The sequence below is a fragment of the Aspergillus wentii genome (assembly GCF_001890725.1).
Source record: "Aspergillus wentii DTO 134E9 unplaced genomic scaffold ASPWEscaffold_7, whole genome shotgun sequence".
In the NCBI taxonomy this organism is placed as follows: Eukaryota; Fungi; Ascomycota; class Eurotiomycetes; order Eurotiales; family Aspergillaceae; genus Aspergillus; species Aspergillus wentii.
Genome location: NW_024467838.1, coordinates 156,125 through 182,359, shown reverse-complemented (window position 1 = coordinate 182,359; position 26,235 = coordinate 156,125). Strand labels below are relative to the sequence as shown.

Sequence of the window (26,235 nt, the reverse complement as noted above, 5' to 3'; positions counted from 1 at the left end):
TCCCCCATTCGGATATAATTTATCAGTCACACAAGGGGATCGGCCCCTACGTGGGTAGATATTATCGGTAGACCGACAGTTTCGCATCATGGACTCCGGTCTACGTCGCAAGGATACCACCAAGGGCCCTCCGTTGAGGGTCCTGTCGCTTGGTGAGTAGATGGTCGACTGTTTGAGGAATTGTGTAGAAAGCTGACAATCAACGATATAGATGGAGGTGGTGTTCGAGGATACTCGATGCTCATCATCCTACAGGAACTCATGTACCGTACCTACGTCGAATGCGAGGGCAAGGCCCCGCGTCGCGATCAAATCCCCAAACCCTGCGACCACTTCGATCTCATTGCAGGCACCGGAACCGGCGGACTGATCGCCATCATGTTGGGTCGGTTACGGATGGACCTCGAGACCTGCAAAGAAGTTTATACGCGCATGACTAGACGTGTTTTCGAGACCGACAAGACCATTGCCGGCATTCCGTTCCGTTCCACTTTGTTCAAAGCGTCAAAACTCGAAGAGGCCATCAGGGAATGTGTTCGGGAACATACTGTTTTCGAGGCCGAAGGCAACGACACGACCGACTCGAGCGCTCGCAATTCCATCGCCAGCGCACCATTCAGTCCGGGGCACATTCCGCAGCGGTCGATCAGCCGGGGTAGCTTCAGCACGGCCGGGGTGTCGCACTCGTCGGCTCACAGTCAGAGGAACTCTTCGTTCATAAACGGTTTGCGCTGGGGCCATCCGGATGCTCTGCTATACGATAACCGGGAATATCGAACCAAGACGTAAGTTGTTTCTTAATACTGACAATTGTTTCTTTCTTTCTTTCTTTTTTTTTTTTTTTTTTTCCGCAGCGCTGACTGGATTAGCGCTGTCACCACATTGTACAAAGGCACCACACGTAACGGACCCGCCGTGCTCCTACGGTCCTACGACTCCCGTAAAGAACCCCCACCCGAGTTCGATTGTACCATTTGGCAAGCCGGTCGGGCTACATCGGCCACTGGCCTAGCTTTCAAACCCATCCAGATTGGACAGCACTACTTTATTGACGAAGGCCCGGGCACGTACAACCCAGCGCCGCAGATTCTGGAGGAAGCAGTTGTCAACGAATGGCCCGGAAGAGAACTTGGTGTGTTCGTCAGCGTCGGCACAGGCAAGCGGCCTCCAGGCACAAACAACCGACAGCATGAATGGTGGGAGGGGTTCTTCGGAGATGCATTGGGTACCTTTGCAGAGGCGCGAAGACGATTAATTACCAAGATCGAAGGCTGCGAGGAAATCCACCTAGACATGCTGCGGGATCACCTAGCCAAAAACAACGTGAGCAAGGACAACTATTACCGTCTGAATGTCGAAGTCGGTGTGGGCGAGTTTGGCATGAACGAATGGAATCGACTGGCCGATATCAGCACTAACACCCGTCGGTACCTGAGCAAACCCGAGGTCAAGAGAATGATACTTGATGCAGGTGTTAAGTTTGCCAAGATTGAGCGTATGCACCGCCGACTAGCTGCTCATGAGGCCATTGACAACGACGTGTCATCTATCGGCGAAGATATGCCACTTTCCCCGGGGGTGCCGACGCTCGCTGTCCCACCTCCCGCCAAAGAATTCGCAGTTGAACTGCCTGCAGACGTTCCCGCGGATTTCGGAAGCCGTCCACTACATGTGCCCACGCCATCTATTCCCTCGAGGCTTCAGGTTGGGTCACCACCGCCCGACGATATTCTTCCTTTGCATCCCACTCCCCAAGACTCGGTTCACCCTCCACCGAGTCGTGGCTCGGGTAGTGACATTGGCAGCTACCGCCTTAGCCATCATAGTCACGAGATTGATAGTCGACCAGGCTCCCGGCAGCAAGGGTCACCACGTCGCAGTGCAGAGCATATGTTCGAAGGCATGGCACCGCCAGTGCCCCCGAAAACGCCCATCCCCTATCCCGACGCGGGTGAGACAGGGGGGATCATCATGCCCATGCCGTCGGTGACGGTGAGTCCTTCTTCGAACGGAAAGGTTCGACCTCCATACCCAGTGGATGAGCCTCCACCAGTGGTGAACAAGCATCGGAAGCCCAGTTACCATGTGCGATGATTGATGAATTTTTGGTTTTTTTTTTTTTTTTTTTTTTTTCTTTTTTATTTTCCCCAATATTCTTTCTTCATTTATGGGATTCGAATGTTGTTCTCGCGATCAAGGCGTTCGTTTTTTTTTTTTTTCTCAGGCTTATGGCGTGATTCCCTTTGATCGTTTGTTTTCACAATTATTCCCCCTGCCCCTTTCTTTTTATGGGTTTATTTTGTCGATGAGATGAAGATGACGATCGTTTCCGTGCGCTGGATAGGATACCCCTTTGAGGATTGCGATACCAAGGGAAAAGGAGAGAAAAGGAGCAAAGGGAATAGTTATTAGTGTGTATAGGAAATGAATTAATTAATCAACTATTTCCATGAAACGGCTGCTGGAATGTAGGGATAGGGTAGTTTAATGGCATTAATGTTATCATAACGTCTGTCAATGAGACAGGCGATGATCGATCGGCCCTGGAATGCTTGGCAGGAGTCAAGAACTCGGTATCAATTCTAGAACACATCAAATACGACTGCCAATCATTCAATAATAATGATGACGATCTTGAATTAAATAGAGTCAATTATGGAGAATTGCAACTCCATCAGATGGACTGTTCTCCATAATCGATTGCGTGGAAAAGGATCCAATGAATATCATCGACTGGCCCAGCCTCTTCTTTTGCTCTGCCCAACAGAAAAAAGACCATCGCGTTTCATCCACTGATGATGGACCATGGCTCTCCTTTTCCCTTCATCTCCTTGCTCCGTACTTTTTCTTTTGCCTTTCTACGGAATATTCCTCTTCTTTGTTTCTTCTTTCCCTGCATGTTCCTTTGTCTTTCCTGCGACATTCTTTGCTTCTTCCCTGCCAATCATCCCAATTAACCGCCTGTGATTCCGGCCCCCCCTCTTTCGAAGCGCTTTTTTGACCAGCTGTCGTCGACTCACCGTCTCGCTCGTGCATCGAAACTGTCGATCAACCTCTATCTTGTTCGTTTCAGATCTCGTAAAAATAACCATTGGCGCTGTTCGACTGTCCTACATATACTATCGACCCCTCCTGCTCCTCTACGGCAGTCGTCCGTGTCCCCCCCACCAAACGAGGTCCCATTCCACGGACGACTCGCCTCGGTATCTGCGTCTCGACTCCTCCTCACTGCGGGTCAGTGAGTACATTTGGCTAGCACAATATGGATCTCACCGGTTCCCTTCTGGCTCATGCCTCGACACTACAGACTCGTGCTGAGAGTTCCAGCAGTGGGAGACCGGCAGTCTACAAAGCTATCGGAATCTCATTAGCCGTTGCCTCGGGACTCTTCATCGGCGTTTCGTTTGTATTGAAGAAGACTGGTCTGCTCAAAGCCAATGTCAAGTATAATGAGGAGGCCGGAGAAGGTTACGGGTACCTGAAGAACGTGTGGTGGTGGACGGGCATGACGCTGATGATCGTCGGGGAAATATGCAACTTTGTCGCCTATGCGTTTGTGGATGCTATCTTAGTGACTCCTTTGGGAGCACTGTCGGTTGTAATCACCACTATTCTGTCGGCTATTTTTCTCAAAGAACGACTCAGTTTTGTCGGCAAGGTCGGTTGTTTCTGCTGTATCCTTGGGTCTGTTATCATTGCCATGAATGCCCCTGAGCAATCGTCAGTAAGTGATATCCAGACGATGCAGCATTATGTGATCGCGCCAGGGTTCTTGTCGTATGCCGGTGTGATTATCGTTGGTTCGATATTTACTGCTGTCTGGGCTGGGCCTCGGTACGGTAAGAAGAGCATGTTTGTGTACATTAGCATCTGCAGTATGGTCGGAGGATTGAGTGTCGTTGCTACTCAAGGTCTCGGGTCGGCCATTCTTGCGCAGATCAATGGTGAGCCACAGTTCAACAAGTGGTTTCTCTACGTATTGTTTGTCTTTGTCATTGCTACCTTATTGACTGAGATCATTTATCTCAATGTAAGTTTCTCTGATGTTCTATGCTCTGCTCTACTAACTTTTGTGTGAATAGAAAGCACTAAACCTCTTCAACGCCGCCCTTGTCACCCCAACATACTACGTCTTTTTCACAAGTGCCACGATCGTCACGTCAGCGGTTTTGTTTCAGGGCTTCAAGGGATCGGCGGTGCAGATCACCACGGTCGTATTGGGGTTCCTGCAGATCTGCGCCGGTGTTGTCCTCCTTCAGCTGTCCAAGTCTGCCAAGGATGTGCCTGATGCAGCCGTCTTCAAGGGCGATCTCGACCAAGTCCGAGAGGTAGCCACACAGGAAGAGCCCGAGTCGGAACCCAAAGCCGATTCGATCCGTGGTGCAGCAGCTATCATCCGACGCATTTCGACCGCCCGACGGAATACAGAAGCAGAGGAAGCCCGCAGGTACTTTAGGGAGAAGCATGAGGACACTCTTAAGCCACCGTCAGAGAACGAAATTATTGAGTGGGATGGCCTGCGGCGACGAAGGACCATTCTGGGCGAGGGTCACACAATGTCTCGGCCTCATACTCCTGGCACGCCACAATTGTCCAGAAAGGGTTCGCTTCCGCCGTGGGGCATGTCCCGCTTCCCGGAGGAACAGGAGAATGATGCCATGGATCAAAGGCCAAGCACCAAGCAGAGTGGACATTCTTTCTTAGATGGAATCCGATCGCGAACCTCCAGTGTGCTCCATCAGACTCCACAATGGCGTCCGATTCATGAAGCCGAAAACCAGAGCGATGAAAAGGATATTGATATTGGCTACCATGGGCCGGGGAAAATTCTCGCGAACCGGCATCGCAGTGACACATCTCGTTCTATTACATGGGCCGATGAAGCGCATCCGGGCCAGTCCACGAGTCGTAACAGCCATCTAGCGCCGGACCCCCCACCGCATGGAGCCCGACGTCAGTTCTCATTCAACACTGTTTTCAATCGGATGAAATCAGGCAGTGAGTCATCTGTCAGGAATGTAGCTACTCCGCCTCGGAGCATCTTGAGACATACGGAACAAAAGCAAGCCCCAGGCACCGAAGAGGAGCGGCTGGGGCTAGTTAAGGGTGATTCGCGGAATACCGAAGATGAATTCATGAATGAGAAGCTGGACCGAAGCTTGTCGTCATCAAGTGAGTCCAGCGCGGGTGATTACCGGGAGTTGGTACAACCCCAGCAGCCACATGGCCGCCCACGCCAGTCGTCCATTTCGACCATGTCTACGGCAGCGTTTCCTCCGTATGAAGACCACCATGCCTATTACACGCAGGCCGACTACTACTCCAATTATCCTGCATCTCAGTCGAGAGGCAACGTGAATGATGGCTGGCAGGTACCTATCCCAGGTGGACGCGCCCAATCGTCTTCTGTACCATCGCAGCGACGACCAAACCCACTTCCTCCGCTGCCAGATGAGGCCCCTCTCGTCACGAGCGGGGAACCATACATGCGTGTGGAGCTTCGATCCCCGGGCCACAGCCCGAACAACTCGCAGGGGAGCGTATCGTCCTTGCAGACGACACAGCGAAGCCGACGGGCAAGCGGATGGCGCCGACCTGACTCGCTCGGTGGTGATGACGGACGGGGAGGATCGAATGGACAATTCATACCATGAATGGTCTAGTTTGAGTTATTGTTCATATTTGATTTTGTGTATATTGGACTGTATGATATGATGCAATGATGTAATGATTGATGGATGCTACATAGCAATAATGAATTGGATACGAACAAATGATTGGATAAACGAACAGGGTATCAAGATAAACATAATGTACATAATCATGGCTCGTGGGAATCATTTCTTTTTAAACATGCCAGCGATACTGAGCTGACCTTTTGGCGCGAGATTCAAAGCAAACCCAGTTTCCGACAACCGTTTCGACGCTTTGATACTTTCCAAAGCCCTGTATATATCAGCATACACCATCGTCTAGCAGACAAGAAAAAGAGAAACCTACCACTCAGCACCAACAACCTTGACTCCCCTCGCACAGCGATCAATCTCGCTCTGCAATTTGGTCGCAGCAAGCCCACCTCCAGCCCCAACTCCTTTGCCAGCCCCAGTATTCGGTTTTCCAACGATAACATGCGTGACGGAGCGTCGGGCAAGGGAAATGGCGATCGTAGCACCGTTCGCGACGAGGAGATGTTTAAGTCGATGGTCTGAGATGAGAGGCATGGTAGAACCGTTGATATAGATGGTTGTTCCGGAGAGGGGTTTCTCCTTGGTTTCTGTAGGCGTGGACGTAGACGGAATCGATAATTGAGAAGACTCTGCAGCTGCAGTCTTGACCTTCTTATTCTTCTCCTTCCCATCCACAGTATCCCGCTCAACCCCCCTCTTCTTCCCCCCGCCCATGAAAGATCTTATATCACAACCCAACTGAGAGCGTTTAATCTCCTCTTCATCGACCCATTTCCACTCCCCGGGGCCACCTGTTTTCCTCCCTCCCTCTTCCGCATTATCTTCCAGACAATCGCCCGACAGAAACTGGCGGCTCAATTTCTCCGCACGGGTGGTGCGCCAGGCGGTGGTGGCCGAGTAAGGGTTTTCGGCGCGTTGGTGGCCGGTCGAGGCGGAGTTCCAGGGATCGAAGATTTGGTAGTTTTGGGGGGTTGGATGGGGTGGCATTTTATCGTTGGTGGTGTTTTATTGTATCATTGGTGTTGTTGGTGGCTGGTTGTGATTGTGGTTGTGTGGAGGAGAGGGTGGTAGCGAAGTTATTCCGGCCGTTGTTGATGTTTTTCTGTTTGGGGTTAGGGTGGTGGTTCTCTGGGGGTGGCAACTACGATGTTTGTATTGGTAGTATATTTTATATGTTTATTATTATAGGTTGTGGTTATTAGGGGATTGGAGTATATGGAGTATATGGATATATTTCATATGTATAGTGATATAGATGGTGACCGCATTGAATATATATAATGCAATGCCAGGATCTGTATTCTGTAAGAAGCACAGACTACGGAGTAAACAGAGTACCATTGCATTTGCAGAATAATAACATGTGAATACTTTCTTCTATTTAATTAGTATAGAAATAGGCCTATACTGTAGTCAATGTGTATCTCGCTACTCTATCTTCAACTCCACCTACCCACGTACTCTGCTGAATAGCACAATGCATAATGATAATACACTCTGTATTATCAGATAATTTATTCTGTACTCCATACCAAACAATAGAATGAAAACAATAGGATGAACTAAAAATAATTACAAAACGACGAACACGTACAAGCTCAGTGTACAAGGCTCAGTTGCAGTCGTCATCAGACCAATCTACGGAGTACTCCGTACATTCCAGCAAGAATGTTCATCTATTAATATGACCACCGCTATATGATATCAGGAATATCTCTCTGTATACGACGTCCAAGTAAGCTCAACGTGCTCATACTGGGATCGAGTGCAGTACAGTGCAGTTGACCGTGTGCATAGCAGATGTATGTAGCTAGGATCTGGATTGGGAATCGGAGCACACCGGGCAGGAAGGAGAGGACAACAGATAGACAGAGGATGGAAAAGGACGAAAAGCAAATCACATTGACAAATATAAAAGACCTGTCCGACGGCGATGGTGGGACATGGGAGAACACGAGAAGAGGCGAGCGGGTGATGTCGAAAAAGCATGTAACACGGCATTCCAGTCGGTGAGCATTAGTAATATTACCGACAAGTACGTAGAACAGACCAACTGATCGTGGTGCTTCTGCATGGAGATCAACTAGAATACCACAAGTATTGAATAATAGTATGTATTAATCAATCAATTAATTAATGAATTATACAGGCGGGGTCTTCACACTCGCATATGCAATGACGGGTTGTTGCAGCTGAAACCCATACTGATCAGAGCCAGAATCCAGACACGAAGACGCAAGGGATGGTCTGGCGGTCAGACTACGGTGAGTTGGCACTCGCAGCTACGTGGTCGCCTCCACCGCCAGTCGATCCGCCCCTCTCTGGCGGGCATGTGCAGAAGCATCAGGATTACCCCTCTTTGGCCAGCATCACTGGGGAGGCCCGTTCGACTCGAGGGCGCCCGACCGTTCCGTGTATCAGTTTTCAGTCCGTCAGTATGGATTATGTATTATGACATCGTTTACGCTGAGAACATGTCAGGCATTGCAGCGGATGCAATGCGAGGTTAATTGCCCGCACTGCATCCATCTTCCCTCTCGATTATCCTCCTCTGTTATGGCCGCCAACAAGTTCAGAACTAGTCCACTAGGCGTCTCGCTGTGCCAACTAGCCCGGGATAGCGTCATGATGGGGGCCATTCCGGGTCATCGTGATTGGGTTAGATGCATCGCATATGCGCCTTGTATCATCAGGATGGCACTATCAAGATCAAGGATACCTTGGATTATCTAGTCTGTCTAGGATAGCCAGAACTGTTACCCTGGACTGGTCATCCTAGACGTATCCTAGATAGTCTAGACAGACTAGATAATCCAAGGTAACCACCACTAAGCGCCACGCTACCATTAGAACATCCCGAATGCCAGTCAAAGGCGACGGGCAGTTCCACAGGCTATTTCTGAAACTCCGACGTGAAAAGCCATTCTCCATAATCAATACGACCTCCAAGATTAATCCTCCGCCAGGGTCTTGTGCGACAGACTACTTTCTCACTAGCTAGCAGGGAGTCACCGGGATGATGACTTACTGTCGTCTGTCCTTTAGTCTTGACAGAAAAGGCAATGGTTATGATCTGCATTAGTGGACAATATCCCAAACCTCCTCATCAAGACAGTCGACAAATACAGACACCTACAGTCAACCTGGAGATGATCCTAGTCCTGATCAACTACGGGTAAATCCGCTGCATGGCATACATATGCAAGGTACTATCACTGAATATATTCATATACGGATAGAAGTCTGAGGAGATGGAGTACTTGAAAGCATTCAGTCTCAGTGCAGTCTAATGACCCACTGAATTGAATACTTTCATCTTGCATTATCATCCCGAGATCTGTACATTCTGGTATGCTCTGGATGGCAGGGCATGGCATGACAGAAACATATGAACTTGACAGACGACAGTACTACCGGGAGTGACAGAAGTGGATCCTATTAGTAGTAATATATTCTAATAGCAAGTTCTATTATTTGGATTTCGTCAGTGTCTCTCTCCATATACTCACTTGGGAATAGTAGACCAGCAAAGAAAAGGCAACCGATCCCATCCATTCTTTGTCTCCATTCAAATTACAGTTCCCGCTCGGGGATCTGCTGTGCGCTACGGGTGTCGGGCCGTCGGAGGATCCATCTGTATTCATCCATTTTCAGTATCCTCATCTTCTTCTATTCACGATATTATACTCGGTACTGTGTGATGATATTCTAACTACAGTCTTTCTATTCTACTGCATAAGAAGAATCTGGAATCTAAATCTGAATAACTGGAGATATGCAATGCACAACACAGACGGAACCTTGATTCCGGTAATACAATACCGTCAGGTGACATCCATCCAGCCTTGGCTCTCTGATCCATCATCCCTTTCCATCCCAACAATCCATCAATCAATAATAAACAATATCGGGACAGAAAAAAAAAAAAAGACGATAAGACCAACAAGAATGAACAGGCTGTTCAATCAAAATCAAATAAAACTCATCCCTTCCAGTTTTCTTCCGGATTGGTGGCGGAATACCCGGTGGAGTGTTGTACTGGCACTATTTCTAGCCTGGTGTGGATTTTTTCGGTCTCTCTCTTTTCTCTCCACCGCAAACGCAAGGGGTTTGCCAGCTTTCGCTTTTTGGTCGAAACAATATTTATCTTGTCAGCCAAGATAATTATGATACATGGAACTTGTCAAATGCTTCTTTTCTTTCTTTGGTTTTCTATTCTGAGGTGCTTTTCCAACAAGCGGTGAGGCCTGTCGTGCCCCATCCCTGTCGTCGCCCTTGCGCCTGGGGAAAGTCGAGAATCATCCCCGACATTCATCGAACACATCATGAAGAGTGAAGCAGAAAGAAGAAAGGGTAATTATGAAACAGGGAGGAGAGAAAGAGCTACTAGTACCGAGTCTCCCTTCACCGTATATTATCCCCAGGGCCTAGTTCTCCCCCAGCCAGTAGTTGGTGATAATCACCTGAATCACATTGATTCTGTTTCGTTCCGAGAAGCGGATCCCTCAGAGAGGGACGTGCTATCCCTACTATTCTATCTAGCACTCTAGCACCTAAGAAGTATATTCTTCTTTCCCTCCCAGCCAGAACAAGTCAGAAGTCAGTCAGACCGACTGACAGGGTTCTGATGTGTCTACTGAATATCGATCGGTCTGGAGGCGACCACGGAGGGAATGAGGGGAAGGGAAAAAAAGCGACTAAACTACGTGGGAGGAGGGGAGTTGTAACCAGGACACCTCCCAGCTAGTCTGTTAATAGTAGATCAGGGGGGTAAGATGATCATCATCTTGTGTGTGGTGTGTTGATATTATTTCCTCGTCCATGACACAATAGATGAGCTGTCACGGGATAGCATAATTAACCTGTATTATGTGCCATTTGGGCATGACGGAGCAGCTGGGGTTGATCTCTCATTCTTTTCTGTCTCTGTGTCCTTCAAGCCACGGCTTTCGTGGTGCTCTCTCGACCACTGATTCTTCCTTGCCGGCCTGCACGAATCCCTGTCATTCTCTCTTTCTTCTTCTTCTTCTTTTGTGTGACATACTCCTACTTGTCGCTTGCGTGCATCTTGCTGTAGTTTTCGGGCACATCATCGGGTATGAACCTTTCTACTCTCATTCTGATACAATACAATAAAATAATATAATATAAAATAACATATGAGATAAGAATAAAATAAACAAAATGGTATATAATCATAAAGTATGAAAGAATTAAAATATTGAATAAATATTAATAACGATAGATAATAGTCATCCCTAGAACTCCTTACTCGTACGGTGTAGATAGGGTTATGCTGTCACCGCTACTACATGCTCTCTGCGGTATCATATCATCTCATATCATATCCAGTTCGTTGGTCTGTGTCGACTGTCGAACGCCTCCCGCTCTTCTACAGCAGAGGAAACAAAACGAATCCACACCGTTTAGCCTGCGCGAATCTCGCATTTCTGCTTTTCCTTGTATGGTCCCTGACGGCGCTATTACCGGGCGTCTTGCCGATCTGCTCCATCAGGCCTCTTTGCTCACTGCTGCTGCACTCTGCACTCTGCACTTCTGCTGCGCTGCTGTTTTGTCTCCTGCGTGCCAGACTGACCGCAGATTGCTGGTGACAGTCTTCTTTCCACCATTGCGCGTATGAGTGATTGTTCGATTCCATCTATTGTTTGTATCTACTTTCTGTATTGGTTTAGTCTCGTGGATAGTCGTAGAATACGCGCTGATGAAAAGCGCCAATTCCACTCTGTTAACAACCAGAAAAAGCGCCAATTGCAACGATCGGCCCAGGCAGATCCAGCATCATCCCAGCAGCGCAGGACGATCGGGATTACTTACAGCAACGCGCGATCGGGGGCAAAGACGGTCCCAACAGTTTGTGGGCAGGATTTTGGTGGCTACCGACTATTATTCATTATCATCAGTTGTGGTGGACTTTAATTGCTTTTTTTTTTTTTTTTTTTTTTTTTTTTTTTTTTTTTTTTTTTTTTTTTTTTTTTTTTTTTTTTCGGTTTTCTGTCGGTTTTTCTGTGCTGGTTGCATCCCTTGGATAATAGCCCGTAATTATCGCTGGATTATTTATTATTATTTTGTCTGCTTTGGTCGTGGAAGTTCTTAAGCTCGCTATATCCATCTTCTCATCTTCTTTATATCATCTTCTCATCATCTTCTTCTCATCTCCATCTCGTTCTCATTCATTCCATATCCCATATCCACTGTACTTCGTACAGTCGACAGTACAGCTACCTTGCTTCGTGGCGGTACGGTCAAGATTGATGAACGCACGGTTGTCTGCGAATCCCACCGATCCACATTTGGTATTTTTTGCCCTGTATTTTCTTTTCTTTTTTTAATCCACTGCCGGATTTACGAAAAATAAAAAATAATAATTATTATTTCTGCTGACGGCGATTCATTCTTTTCTTGGGGCCAGCACTTAGTCACTGCTACTACGACTGACTAGTGACGGACGGTCGAGTGATCCACAGCCGCCCGCCTGTCTTGAGCCAAACAGTCAAAAGACGGACCTGGCCGGGGTTGAAGCCAAAGTTGAGAGAGCAAGAAAGATTTAAGGATTAAAAGAAGAGACCGACAGCAGCCTCTTGCAGCTTTCTCTCTCTCGATCCCATCTATCCTTCTGTCTTCTGTTCTTCTGTGGTTTGGTCTGTCTCGATAGCATCACACGTGCTGGTACGTACTGCCTCTTTCTTACTTCTCTCTTTTCCTCTCGCTCCAGTCTGTTCAGATATTCCCGTCTGAAAATAGATTGCATACATACATACATCCTACATACTTGGGATCATCCCTTCCGTCCCATTGTTCTCTTGTCTTGTTCCATGGTTCTTCTGTTGCACTTCCTGTGTCTCTCTGTCTGTCTGTCTCCCACTTCCAGCCTCCCACTCAACACGGCTGAGCGGCTGCTTTTCCCCCTCCTACTCCTTCCACGCTCCTACCCAATTTCTCCCAACCTTCCCCTCCTTTCGCTTCCCTGTTTCTCTGTATTCCACGGGTCAGTGACATCTTAATCCCGCCTATCTCTATCGATCGACCTCATCTGTCATTATACATACATAACACTTCCCAAAATAACCTACTTTATTTTTAAAAAAAAAAGCGAAAAAAAAAAAAAAAAAAGACCGAAAAAAAGGAAAAAGAAAAAGAAAAAGAAAAAAAAATCAATCAAAATCAAAATTGCTGTTCGTATCACTTGCCTGCTGATTTGATTTGATATATTTCTTTTTTTTTTTTTTTTTTTCCCTTTCTTTTTCGTGTCTCAATAACTGCACCTCTCCTGCATCACTTCTTTCCTCTTTCCCCAGCCTCCACCTTTTGCCGCTTGATGCCATCTCTCTCTCTTCTTTCCACCGCCCTTGATCTCGCGCCTCTCGCCTGTCTGTCTTGTTCTTCCCAACCTTGACCTGTCTGAGATTGGTGATTCTTTTTTTATTTCTTTTATTTCTTATTTCTTATTTCTTTTCTTTTCTTTTTTTTTTTATTCCCTTACCCCTTCCGCTGCGTCAGCATGTACCCCTTCACTGCCCGCCTTATACATACATCCTAAAGCGCCTCTGACTCCGCCTCGAACCCTTCTCTTTCTCCTCATCATCTTCCGCATGTTTTAACGTTCACGACTTGACGTTCTTTCTTTGCTTACCCTCTTCTTTTTTCTTCCAGACTCCTCTGCTTCCATTGTTGATCTCTGGAGCAGCACGACCTTGTTTTGTTTTCTTCGCGTCTCGACGACCTGCTACGACCTGTTACGAACCGCTACGAGTCTGATCGCCACCCGTTGCGGCTTGCTTCAATTCCCTTCTGCCATCTGCCTCTCTCGTCTGCATCCAATCCCATACCTTGTGCGAGTTACATCGAGGATAGCGTCTGACGTCCGATGCCCTACACTGCGTCGTGCTTCTCCCCCTCCAATTTGACGACTTGAAACGATACCCATGATCCCGTGCTTCTGATTTGGTTGAGCGAATTTCTTGTTGACCATCTATCTGCGAGCCCGTCTTTCACAGCATCTTCTCTCCCGCACTCAAATATTTCAAGTTTTGGATGTAGATTTCTGTCAGCACGTTCTGCATAGTTATTTTCTCTCTGTCCAGTTGCGTTAGCGATCCCCAAGCGTTTAACGGTTACGATTCTCTACGAGCTTGCCACGATTGCTCTTTTGCATATTCTGCATTGCTTGTTCCAGCGACATCCTTTTTTCTTTTGTTTATGATCTGCTCTTGAATCTGCAGTCGATTCTTCATCCCGTTGGTTTCACTTCAAAACAGCCTACTTGCATGCCGAGATCCCATCGGACGATTGCGATTTAACTTCAAACACCCCATCTATATCACCTTGCTCACGAACGCCGGACACCCTTCGAGTCCGACGTCCGTATTTCAACTTTACCTTTTTCAAGCCGTTACCCCGTCAAACCGAAAAACTGGCGCTGCCGTCGATTTCGCAGGTCCACACCAGAGGTCCTGCCGATATTCCTTGGTACAACCACCACGCCCAAGAAAGACCCTTGTTGTCTGGCGACAAACTTCCGGCCCTGAGTCTACCCACGGCTTCGCAGCCGTCCTACCGGGCTAGCTACCAAGATCCAACGGCCCCCGCCTCTAGTAACGCCAGTGCTCGAACAAGTCTATCGGGCTCTGCGTCTGCTGTTAACGAGGTCAGGAGCCCCCCGCCGCCTGCAGACCTAGCCGCTGGTGGTCAGGGTCGGCTCTCTTTGGATTCTTCTGCCCCTGCGGATTATACCGTCTCGCAGAACCCGGTTAGCGACAGCTACTACCCCAACCCGACTTCTATCAGCAGCATGAACCAGACTCAACCCTACATGGATGCTCATTCCCACTTTTCGTCCGGTCAGCCATACGCCTCGCAAGCTGCCACTGCAGGAAGTCTTCCCCACTACACCCAGTACCAGCAACCCCCAGTATTACAGCCTGCCTCGACAACATATGCCCCCGCAAGCTCGTACTCGCAATATGGTTACCCTCCCAGTGCTGTCACTTCGCCCCAGTCTGCGACCCAGCCTCCATCATCCATGAGCAGCCAAGTCCCTGCCCAACTGTTACCACTGCCAGGTGAGTCTGATTTGCTGAATATATCATTTACAGTACTGACGGAGTCCCAGCAGTTACCAACCACTCCGTTGCTCCCCCAGGCTATGGAAACACCACCGGTACACCCCTTCAAGGTTTCGTGTACGATGGTACTGGTCAGATCGCTCCCCCGGGAGCGAAGCCGCGCGTCACCGCCACACTTTGGGAAGATGAAGGTAGCCTGTGCTACCAAGTCGAAGCCAAGGGCGTTTGCGTTGCCAGAAGAGAGGACAACCATATGATCAACGGAACCAAGCTGCTGAATGTTGCTGGAATGACTCGAGGTCGCCGCGATGGTATCCTGAAGAGTGAAAAGATCCGTCACGTTGTGAAGATCGGCCCTATGCACCTCAAGGGCGTGTGGTATGTAACGCCTTGACCTTTCTTATGACAAATCTAACCTTGATAGGATTCCGTTTGAACGGGCATTGGAGTTTGCCAACAAGGAAAAGATCACTGATCTGTTATATCCTCTGTTTGTGCACAACATTGGTGGTCTTTTGTACCATCCCACAAACCAGACCCGCACCAACTTGGTTGTGCAAGAGTCCCAACAACGGCGACTCGAGGGCCCGCAGGCTACCCGGACTCCTCAAGCACCGCAGCCTCCGGCTTTGCACCACCATCACCATCACTCCATGCAGGCCCAAGTGCCTCATCTGGCTCAGCCTCACGCCATGTCTTCCCAGCCGGGTGGTCGACCATCCCTTGACCGAGCTCACACCTTTCCTACCCCTCCAGCAAGCGCATCTAGTTTGATTGGCATCACCAACCAACCAAGCTCTTACGAATGGGGCAGCCAAGGTATGAGCTCTGGAGTCCAGAGCTCTCAACCGCTGTCAATCGACACAAGCTTGAGCAATGCTCGGTCAATGCCCAACACCCCCGCCACAACTCCCCCAGGGAACAACTTGCAAAGCATGCAGTCGTACCAAGGTCAATCAGGATATGACAGCTCCAAGCCGTATTACTCAGCTGCTCCTCCGTCACACCCGCAGTACGCTTCGCACCAGCCTTTGGCACAGCCTAGCATGGCTGCTTATGGTCAGACCTTGCCCTCGACAACCTACCTCAAGAACGACATGGGACCCCCTTCGGGCCGAGCACCCGGTGCACAGCCCGAAACGGAGGCTTCTGATGTGAAACCGGACCGGTATGCCCAGAGCAATGGTCACGTTGGTAGTGGTGCTGGGGAATCTGTCCCCGAGCACGAGCAGGAGTACATGCAAGACAATAGTGCTGGCTACAGTACCAGCCGGGGGTCGTACACCTACACTACCAACCCTTCCATTGGTACTCTTACTGGAGAGCACTCTCAGCTTGCTCCAGAAATTACCGGCTCTCCTTCGCAGCAGAATGCCTCCGGACGTATGACTCCTCGTACGAGTGGTGGTCCCCCGTCGCAATGGGCTTCGGGATACAGCACACCTCCCCGGCCCGCAGCAGCCGGCAGCCTGTACAACATCGTCAGTGATACCCGTGGCACATCAGCCAACGGGGCATCCGACGGATACTCCGTGGCTTCTACCTCGGCCTCCACATACTCTACTGGCATGAACGGCACCTTGGGATCTAACAAGCGTCTCCGGGATGATGATGACGATGACCGCATCATCCGGCCTGACAGCAGAGGCGCAGAGTATGACAGCAAGCGCCGCAAGACCATCACGGAAGCGACCGTGGGTGGACCTGTTGGGGGTGCGCCTATGGCTTTGCAAAGCATGAAGGCTGGAGGAGCCATGGCTCGCCGTCGATGATTGTTTTTGGTCATGAAAACAAACAAACAAAAAAACTTCCAAAATATAAGAAAAAAGTGATTATTGATTGCAGTTTTCTTTTCAGGCAACAACATCAATCGCTCATAATTATTTTCCATATCGGAATGAGTTACGGCTTTTCTTTTTTCTTCAATAGACTACGCGGCCTTTGACATGCGGGACAGGCCGATTGCATTTACATCCGGTGCTTGCAGACTCGGCCTTTGAGTCTGCACGGTGTGGATACCTGCAGCGTGGCCTGATGGTCGACCGGTTTTACATTCCTTCTAATCTCTTGTGTCTCTCTTGGTCCTTGGGGAGCTGTGAGCGTTCTGATTGATGATGGGTCAAATGACGTGGTTTTGTTGGGCAGTTGTTGGCCCGGTTCGGGAGTCTTTACTCTGGTTTTTCTTTTCTCTCCCTGCTTTATTTTGTGGGTTGATGGATGGTCTGCGTTATGGTGCTTTTGGGTCATATTGTGGTATGTGCGATTTGTTTCTGAAAGGCTATATTTTGACGACCATGATGCTACGAATTTTCTACCACTACGAATTTTTTATTATATTGTTTTCGTTCTTGATTTCCTTTATTATCTTTTTCTCCCCCTTTCTTCCATCTCCAGACTTCCGGGATCTATAGATCACTGGGTTTTGCGCTGTTATTGTTTCGTGTGTTTTACCGTTTACTTGATGGGTTCAAAAAGACAATATCACTGGGCTATTTTCAAGACTTTGCTATCAGTGCTTCCAGTAAGTCATGAAATAAAAAAAGCCATGTCGCTGGCGTTGGGAGCTATTCGTCTTATACATGACAAGCCTTGATTTTTTCTTCTCATGATGATTTAGATAAGATTCAATGACTTAATGAAACTGTCTTGTCTTTATATTTTCCCAGTAATACTTATCATCTCCATCCCTAGTCGTAAAGCAAAGCCATACTCCGTAAGCCCGATTGGGTGATATCACAGATCGATCCTTTTATCGACCATCAGGATAGGAATAAGTATCTAAACTCCGTGGAAAGCAAAGGCCATTGTCAATGTGAAACAATCACACCATTCGGGATCAGGTCGGACACATTCCCACGTTGGTGGTTGTGTTCGACTTGGTCGTGCTTTGCTCGGGATTTGAAGATCCTGGTGAACGAACTTACCCATGTTCTTCCCCCATGCATCTTTTCAATTTACATGCGGAGTAACTATGTATGTGGTATCTGCCTAGGTAGTATGCACATGCATAGTGTCGCTTGCCATCTATTATCAGATGCAAAAAAACAAAAATAAAAATAAGATTAAACGGAGAATTGGAGCTGACAAGGACAAGGTTGGTTAGTTAGGTTGAAGCTCCCCCTCCCTCTCCAAACCCCAATTGGCCTCTCCACATCAACCAAACGCCGTTAGTTATGGGGTCACATACGGTCGGTAGTCGGTTGGGATCATGCGATTCTGGGTTTTGTTTGCTTTGCTTTTCTTGTTACATTGAGATGGGGATATTGATGGCGACGGTGTTTACCTAGTGTAGCAGAGACCGGTGCCGGGGAGAGCCGGATGGAATGAGCTACTCTGGCACGCTGTCTGTTTGTCTGTTTTTATCTTGACGGACGAATGTGATGAGGAGGTTGATGGGATATAAAAGGTGGCATTGGGACGTTGTATAGCTTTCTTCATCATCACCATCATCTTCAGTTCTACTACAATCGAATCTCTTCGAGTTCCTCGATCAATTCACCAACAATCCAACAAAATGGCTCCCGTTTTGAAAAAGTACAAGGCCGCAGCTGTTAACGCTGAGCCTGGATGGTTCAACCTTGAGGAGTCTGTCAAGCGTACCATTCACTGGATCAATGAGGCTGGCCAGGCTGGATGCAAGTTTATTGCTTTCCCGGAACTTTGTATGCCCCCCTTCACACACCATGATGACTCAGATAGAGAAGGTAGAAGCTGACTGATGATAGGGATCCCCGGGTACCCCTACTGGGCGTGGAAGGTGACATACCAGGAAAGCCTGCCCCTGCTGAAGAAGTACCGCGAGAACAGTCTCGCCTCGGACTCGGACGAGATGCGACAAATCCGCGAGGCAGCTCGGGCAAACAAGATCTACGTCTCGCTGGGATACTCGGAGCTGGACCTGGCCAGTTTGTACACGACACAGGTGATGATTTCGCCTTCGGGAGACGTTCTCAACCACCGTCGCAAGATCAGAGCCACGCATGTTGAGCGGTTGGTGTTTGGTGATGGAACTGGTGATACCACCGAATCCGTGATCCAAACTGAGATTGGACGTGTTGGACATTTGAACTGCTGGGAGAATATGAACCCGTTTATGAAGGCTTATGCGGCTTCCCTGGGCGAGCAGGTCCATGTTGCTGCTTGGCCTTTGTACCCCGGCAAGGAGACACTCAAGTACCCTGACCCTTATACTAATGTCGCCGAGGCGAATGCGGATGTAAGTGATTCCCCTCCCGGAGGACTGGGTTGGTGAGGCGTGATTCTCGCAGAATGAACTGATAAAGATGGCACAGTTGGTTACCCCCGCTTATGCCATTGAAACGGGTACTTTCACCCTGGCGCCCTGGCAGAGCATCACCGCCGAGGGTATCAAGCTGAACACCCCCGAGGGCAAGGAGTTGGAGGACCCGCACATCTACAACGGACACGGTCGTATCTTTGGGCCCGATGGTCAGAACCTTGTCGAGCACCCTGACAAGGACTTCCAGGGTCTTTTGATTGTTGACGTAAGTTTCCTGATACTGATTAGCATAAGGACCTTCACTTACCCAGACACAGATTGACCTTGATGAGTGCCACCTTACCAAATCGCTGGCTGATTTTGTGAGTGTCCCATTTCCACCTGTCACTCTTTGTATCAAAGCTAACTAGTCAGGGTGGTCACTACATGCGCCCCGATCTTATCCGCCTTCTTGTCGACACCAACCGCAAGGATCTGGTCGTCCGCGAAGACCGTGTCAATGGAGGAGTTGCTTACACTCGCACTGCCGACCGGGTTGGTCTCTCTACTCCTTTGGATACGGCCAAGCCTGTTGCAGACCAGGAGGAGTAAGTCTGGATTGTGGATCGAGATTGCTTTATTCCCTCTCCACTCGTTAAACAAGAAAGTTTGTCAATGCTGAAATGCACTTGAATTTGTATATTATCGCAGTTTTTCAATTGATTTTGTTGCTTTTCTCAATCTATCGTCATATCGGTCGGGGTAATCTGAAATCAAAGCTAAATGCTATCGTCGACAAAAACCTGATTGGCAACTGCCCGGATCTGAGAATGAATCTCAGGCGATGTCGCTACCAATCCCAAGTTGTCGCTTAGTTTTCTACCCTTGCCATAGTTGAAGGGTTTCCCACTGAGATCGGTGATCTTCCCGCCCGATTCTTCAAAGATCAGCATTCCACCCGCATGATCCCATGCATATGGTCGGTATTCCTTGTCCCTGGGGATTCGAATCATGGCATCGGCTGCCCCGATCGTCAGGGCGGCATATTTGACTTGCATTGACCAGAGATTTGCCAGCTGTTTCCTGGTTCCAAGCTTCTCTCGCACCGCCGAATGTTTCTTCACCGAGATCCAAGGACTCTCTAAGCTTTCCGTAAAGGAGATGTCTTCGATATCCAAGTCTTTACGGGCTTTCAAGATCTTTTGCGGTGGCTGTAGACTGGCTTTCGTCATTTGTCGTTTGTATGCCCCATAGCCCTTGACGGCTGACAGCATCAAACCATAGCCATCCTTGTCGACGAGAGCTTCTTCAACGTAGGTGCTCTGGAATTGTAGATTGGGATATCCGACAACGCCAACCTTCTGCTCGCCATCCACGACAAGAGACACGGATACGGCATACTGCTGTCCACGGATGAAGGTGGCCGTTCCATCGATGGGATCCAAAAACCAGATGCGACCGCTGGCAGACTCATTCTGATCGCCGCCAATGTCGATAAAATCCAGCATCTCATCTATGGAGGTAGGGGCGGCAACAAGCATTTCACTCTCGTCATGGTTCAATTTGGTCGAAGTAATCAACTTCCATACTCGCTCAGCCAGCGCCGGATTCCCGCGTAACGCAGACGCCGATTCCTCTCCGAGGAACTTGTCATCTGGGAAATTGTGTCGGATGGCACTGATGAGGATGGCTTGCGAAGCAAAATCGGCAATGGTGACAGGTGAGTCATCGTCTTTGTTTGTGGATCCCTTGTCGACTTCTGCCAGGACGGTTTTTGTAACCACGCTCGCGCGCTGGACCGCGAGAGAGGCGATCTGCAATTCAGCAGAGTATGAGGGGTGCATTATTATCAAACGTTAAGGGTGTTGTTATTTTGCTGTTGATTTTCCACATGCATTGGTGATTTTTTTTTTTTTTTTTTTTTGCTGGAGATGATCGTCGAGGGTTATCTCATCCAGAATCCTTTTACCCCTCCCCCTCCTTCCTTCTGTCGTTCAGCCTCCCAACGAACCAGCCACTGTGGAGAAGAGTATCGTAAATCATGGTCACTAGGAAAGTGGGCCAATTGACACGTAGGACCGTAGGACGACTGCTAAAAGCACGCGATTAAGCCACTTATGCTTGGCCTCGGGTGTTGCACATGCTTAAGCAATGTGATCTTCTTGCTAGACAGTATTTAACTCCACATTATTTTCAAAAATATTGCACTGCACATACTTTATATACCTGTTGGCGAGGTTGGGATTGCTTACCTTTGCTGATTCGCGCAACTCGCGTCTGTTGTTGTTTTGCGAGTTGTCGGAGGCACTGACTTGTAATTCACAAAAAGGGAAAAGGTCGCGCAGCTGACGGACTTCACAATTGCTTCAACTTCAATCTTTCATAAAAATCATCAAAGTCATCATTGCTATCTGTCTAACATATCGCTACATTCATCATAACCTAAGGTATGCTACACGCTCTCAGAGCCAGAATATACAACTAAGAATGCCCTGCAGACTTGCCGTTAGTCGAAGTGCCTTGGCCCATACTGAACCACTCAATCGCATCACGCCTTGCTTTGTGCGTTCTTTCTCTCCTCCTTGAGCTGCTTTTGCATAACCTTGGATTCCTTAACGCCAAAGCCGTGCTCATAGATCTCACGGACCGACTCAAGAGGCATGTTGTGGACTTCAGCATAGAAGAAAACAACAAACACCCACCCGATAAAGCAAATGCCGGCATAAAACCCGAAGGTTCCGCTGGGAGTCATTCCCTTCATCATGGACAAGAATGTCGAGGAAATGATAATGTTGCAGGCCCAGCATGTCACAGTGTTCAACATCGTCCCCAGTGCACGAACCTCTAAAGGCAGGAATTCTGTTCCCACCCAGGAGATCGGAGCCACTCCTGCGGCATAAAATGCAACGTACAGAATGATAGCGGCAAGAAGAAGACCTCCGGCCCAGGTCATTCCCGTTGTTTCAACCTCAGTAAGGTCATGGCTGACTGGAATCCAGTGGAAGGCTATCGCGGTGACAGCCATAGCCAAGCACTAAAGTATCACAGTATCAGCAAACATTCTATCCACGTATACAGTAGATATCGTCTTACCATTCCCATCATGGTGACCAAAAGCACGACCCGTCGTCCGTATCGGTCAATAATGGCAAAGTTGACAAATCCAAACACAAAATTGGTGGCTCCAACAACAATTGAAACCGCTGTCGGCTTATCAAATCCAACCATGGAGAACAAAGTGCCTGAATAGTACATCAAAGTGTTGAAACCACCCAGTTGGGATACTAAAGCTGGTTAGCCAATGGTATCAATGAGGAAAATTCAGAAAACATACTCGCCATGACAGCGCAGGCTGTTGCAAGAGCTCGCAGATTGGCAGGAACTGTGAATAGCTGTTTGGTTTGCCACCACAGGCTTCGATCTGAGACAGAGACCGCCGTGTCTTCTATGGAGTGCTTGATGAGTCGAATTTTGGCAACAATCTGCTCGTCAGTAGCGTTTGGAAAGATTCTTCTCAGTACTTTGTTGGCCTTATCGTCATGGCTATGCGAGATCAACTGGCGAGGAGATTCGGGACACAGAGGCATCATAAAACCAAGCACGATGGCGGGGATTGCTCCCAGTCCCACCATATATCTCCATCCGTGGGATACATCTGTGAACGCGGCCCCGATGGCATAGGAAACAAGTTGACCAAAAGCCACGCACAAATTATCAAATACAATGAGTCGGCCACGGTACCGTGCAGGTGCCAGTTCTCCTATGTACAGAGGGATGATCATAGCAGCGCTGCCCACACCGAAGCCGACAACCAGACGACCGACTGTCATCTGGGCAAGTGACCAGGAGAGTGCTTGGATCAAGGTCCCAACAAAAAATAGGACACATCCGATATAGATACCGATTCGACGTCCATATCTATCAGAGCTTAATCCAGCGAGCACCGCTCCAATGAGAGCTCCTCCGGAAGTTATGGAAGTGACCAGCTCTTGTTCACTCGATGACAATGTTTGTCCCAAGTCCGTTCCAATATTGACGAGCACAGCAGATATGACACCGGTATCGTAGCCTATACAAATTAAAAAAAAGATTAATTCGACCATTCCGGTGGTTCGATCGGTCCATGGATACCTACCAAATAGAAACCCGCCCATGGACACTGTGCTGGCAATCAGCCACACTCCCTTCCCCGGATTTGTTGTTTCGATCGAATCATCGAGGATCTCTCCATCGGAGATCATGTTCTCCTTGTGATCAACGTCTGGCTTCTCATCGTCTGGCGGCAACTTCAGCGAACTGTGCTCTGAATCCATGATGAATAATATGAATTGAGTCCAATCCGTTCCTCAAATGAACACAAAGGGCTAGTAACACCAGCAAGGAATTATATAGACCAACAATGGATGTAAAATTGACAGAATTGGAAGAGATGACCGAAAAGAAGGAAATTCTCCCCGGAAATACACTTTTGCCAGACCAGAATGATATCCCTGGAGAAAAATACAGTCCTTAATATAGCGAAGAGAGAGCCTAGCTCCTTCAATTCCCTCATCCTTGGCATCATTGTCGTTCTATATCAAAAACGGCATAAGTTACTACGCGTGGATTCGTATAGTCTGCCATGGAAGATACAAAGGCCGTGGAACGGGCATTGGGATGCGGGGTATTGCCCCAGATTTCCCCAGAATCCCCTTATCTATTAGCTGAACAACGACATCTTTCAGGTGGACTTCAGCCCACAGAGGCAGCAGCACCTGTCATTATCGTCGAATTTCAAAAGCCGTTTTAGCAGCGAACCGGCAAATATATGACGTCGCTTGCCATTGGCACGATAACGCAGCCGGTTTTGAATCTCTTGGGAGTTGATTCGTGTTGATTGTTGACGGTGGGTTCTGCACCGAGCTCGCCCCTTTTACCCCTCTGGTTGAATAGGGAAAGCGAGCCTTTTTTCCTCATCCACCATCGCCCTCTCGTATTCAAAAAGAGGGAAATTTACTCCGCCCTTGCAGCCGGCCAGATCGGCCGCTAAGAGCTTGGATCCAAGGACAAGATCGGTGCTTGTATGTCTGGCTTCATGAAACCAAGACACAATGTGCGCATGATGAGATGGCTATGGTTTCACCAAGGGATTATTCGTGGGGGAAAGTGCGCTTGGAGGCTGTGGATGTTGGATAGTATTCCCACTTGTGGCTCCTCTATCCACCCTCCAACTCATGGAGCACGACAGGAATGGGCTTGAAGAGAAAATATCATTTCGTTCCTCAGCCCGAAGAAATGATATTAATATTTGACCTCGCCGTCCCTTCTCAGGTCCATCCTGATATCCACGACAATCTTTAATTGACGACACAAACGTCAGGTTTATACCTTGAGCATTGCTTCGGCTGAGCCTTGTGGTTCCATCTCCTCAAAGAAGCAAGGTTACATATATATCTTATACCTTCTACTCTTATCCTTATTATCACATAAAACACGACACAATGTGGTCCATCATCTCCATCGCCCCTTATGCCTTCGCCGTGGGCTTCTTCTCCTTTCTCTACTTTTGCGTCTTTCCCTATGTTGAGTATCTTCGTGACCCGAAAGGTATGCAGAAGGATTCTTTTCTTGAGCTCGTTAAGAGATAAAGCATGATGCTGACTATCATCCAGGTCTACGCAAATACCCCAATCTTTCTCCCTTCTCAGGATTCTCCGCAATTCCATTCATGATGCTTGCTTCTCGGGGGTTCCGCTCTATGGAGTTGATGGAGTTGCATAAGAAGCACCCTGTCATTCGCACAGGACCCAACACGCTGTCCTATGGGGATACTCGTGCCATTAAAGACATTTATGGTCACAACACCAAATGTATCAAGGATCCCTCATATGTGATTACTGCTGGATCGCACACCAATCTTGCGGATGTGGTCGACAAGCCCGAGCATGCCCGGAAGCGCAAAGTGCTCTCGTCAGCATATGCCCTCAAGAATTTGGAGACATGGGAGTTCAAAGTCAGCGACAAAGTGGAGAGAATGTTCAAGCACTTTGACAAAGTCTGCACAGCACCTGCTTCCACAGATGTTGCGTCCGGCAAGACAGCGCCTGATGCTAAAGATCTGACGCTTGATTTCCGGGGCTGGACAAACTTCTTCACTCTCGACGCCATCGCCGATATTGGTTTGTCGGAGAAGTTGGGATTCCTGGACAATGGGAATGATCTCTGTATCGCTGAGAGGAAAGATGGCTCAACCTACGAGGTCAGCCTGCGAAAAGCGCTGTATCCCACTGCCATCAAACAATCCCTCATCCTTTGGAACTACGAATGGTACCCGGTGATCAATAAGCTGGTCAATGTGATCCCGTACTTTGGGCGCATGCAAGAATCCGCAGACCATTGGGAGAACATCATGTGGCGACGGGCAAACGAACGACTTCGGCGCTACGAAACTGGTGAAAAGCTCGAAGACTTTTTCCAGGCACTCATGGAGGACAAGAATGGACATGCGAACAACCTTGAGTTTGGGGAGGTGGTAGCAGAGTGCAACATCATGATGAACGCTGGTAGTGTGACAACGGCCGTTGCCATTGCCAACGTCATGTACCAACTTCTCCGGAACCCACGATGTCTTGAAAAGCTGCGCGAGGAGGTTGATGCCGTCCTGGACCCCGATGAGGTTGTCGCACCTTACGACAAGGTTAAGCACCTCCCATATCTCCGCGCTTGCTTGGACGAATCACTCCGCATCTTCCCCCCTACATCGCACGGTCTTCCTCGTGAAACACCCGAGGAGGGCACTAACATCCTGGGCGAGTGGGTTGCCGGCAAGACATCCGTCAGCATGTCTGCTCTGGTGGCGCACCGTGACGAAAAGGTCTTCCCGAATGCCGACCAGTACATTCCCGAGCGGTGGCTCGGGGAAGAAGGCAAGGCGTTGCAACCCTACCTTATTGCATTCTCTGCTGGTGCAAGATCATGCATTGGCCGCAACATCTCCTACTTGGAACAAACCAAGGCCATTGCCTCTGTGGTGCACCGGTACAACCTGGCTCTGGCATATCCGGGCTGGGAACTGAAGCGATTGGAGTCTATGAATTTGATTTTGGGCGATATGCCCGTTAAAATTTGGAGGCGTGATTTGGAAACGACTGCTTGAGGATGGAGATAGAAATGGGAGTCTGGCGTGCTCTATACAACCTTATGTTTGATGACATTTTTTCTTTTTCGATGCACTTAGAGTATTATGATGAAAATTCCATTTATTCTG

General features: G+C 48.6%; 7 protein-coding genes across 7 annotated transcripts; 5 read left to right on the top strand and 2 right to left on the bottom strand.

The window, feature by feature from the left end:
* Nucleotides 1-88: 88 nt before the first annotated feature.
* On the top strand, nucleotides 89-2,094 carry ASPWEDRAFT_118180 (putative Patatin-like serine hydrolase; the record flags this gene model as incomplete). The annotated part of the gene is made up of 3 exons (XM_040828799.1): nucleotides 89-152; nucleotides 212-785; nucleotides 870-2,094. The coding sequence occupies 3 exons, from the start codon at nucleotides 89-91 to the stop codon at nucleotides 2,092-2,094; spliced, it is 1,863 nt and encodes a 620-aa protein (XP_040685423.1).
* A 1,168-nt stretch (nucleotides 2,095-3,262) lies between these two features.
* ASPWEDRAFT_175069 (DUF803 domain membrane protein) lies at nucleotides 3,263-5,654 on the top strand (the record flags this gene model as incomplete). The annotated part of the gene is made up of 2 exons (XM_040831311.1): nucleotides 3,263-4,030; nucleotides 4,083-5,654. 2 exons carry the CDS (start codon nucleotides 3,263-3,265, stop codon nucleotides 5,652-5,654), a joined length of 2,340 nt encoding a protein of 779 aa, XP_040685422.1.
* A 183-nt stretch (nucleotides 5,655-5,837) lies between these two features.
* ASPWEDRAFT_53560 (uncharacterized protein) lies at nucleotides 5,838-6,674 on the bottom strand (the record flags this gene model as incomplete). The annotated part of the gene is made up of 3 exons (XM_040837910.1): nucleotides 5,838-5,946; nucleotides 6,001-6,266; nucleotides 6,336-6,674. The coding sequence occupies 3 exons, from the start codon at nucleotides 6,672-6,674 to the stop codon at nucleotides 5,838-5,840; spliced, it is 714 nt and encodes a 237-aa protein (XP_040685421.1).
* Nucleotides 6,675-12,520: 5,846 nt separating this feature from the next.
* ASPWEDRAFT_53559 (uncharacterized protein) lies at nucleotides 12,521-16,542 on the top strand (the record flags this gene model as incomplete). The annotated part of the gene is made up of 4 exons (XM_040837909.1): nucleotides 12,521-12,553; nucleotides 14,095-14,767; nucleotides 14,821-15,148; nucleotides 15,195-16,542. 4 exons carry the CDS (start codon nucleotides 12,521-12,523, stop codon nucleotides 16,540-16,542), a joined length of 2,382 nt encoding a protein of 793 aa, XP_040685420.1.
* A 1,742-nt stretch (nucleotides 16,543-18,284) lies between these two features.
* On the top strand, nucleotides 18,285-19,601 carry ASPWEDRAFT_53558 (carbon-nitrogen hydrolase family protein; the record flags this gene model as incomplete). The annotated part of the gene is made up of 5 exons (XM_040837908.1): nucleotides 18,285-18,432; nucleotides 18,496-18,986; nucleotides 19,063-19,275; nucleotides 19,328-19,372; nucleotides 19,425-19,601. The coding sequence occupies 5 exons, from the start codon at nucleotides 18,285-18,287 to the stop codon at nucleotides 19,599-19,601; spliced, it is 1,074 nt and encodes a 357-aa protein (XP_040685419.1).
* A 167-nt stretch (nucleotides 19,602-19,768) lies between these two features.
* Nucleotides 19,769-23,302, bottom strand: ASPWEDRAFT_53557 (myo-inositol transporter; the record flags this gene model as incomplete). The annotated part of the gene is made up of 5 exons (XM_040837907.1): nucleotides 19,769-20,803; nucleotides 21,592-22,023; nucleotides 22,083-22,273; nucleotides 22,324-23,058; nucleotides 23,125-23,302. 5 exons carry the CDS (start codon nucleotides 23,300-23,302, stop codon nucleotides 19,769-19,771), a joined length of 2,571 nt encoding a protein of 856 aa, XP_040685418.1.
* Nucleotides 23,303-24,469: 1,167 nt separating this feature from the next.
* ASPWEDRAFT_116947 (cytochrome P450) lies at nucleotides 24,470-26,124 on the top strand (the record flags this gene model as incomplete). The annotated part of the gene is made up of 2 exons (XM_040828699.1): nucleotides 24,470-24,575; nucleotides 24,641-26,124. 2 exons carry the CDS (start codon nucleotides 24,470-24,472, stop codon nucleotides 26,122-26,124), a joined length of 1,590 nt encoding a protein of 529 aa, XP_040685417.1.
* Between the last annotated feature and the right edge of the window lie 111 nt (nucleotides 26,125-26,235).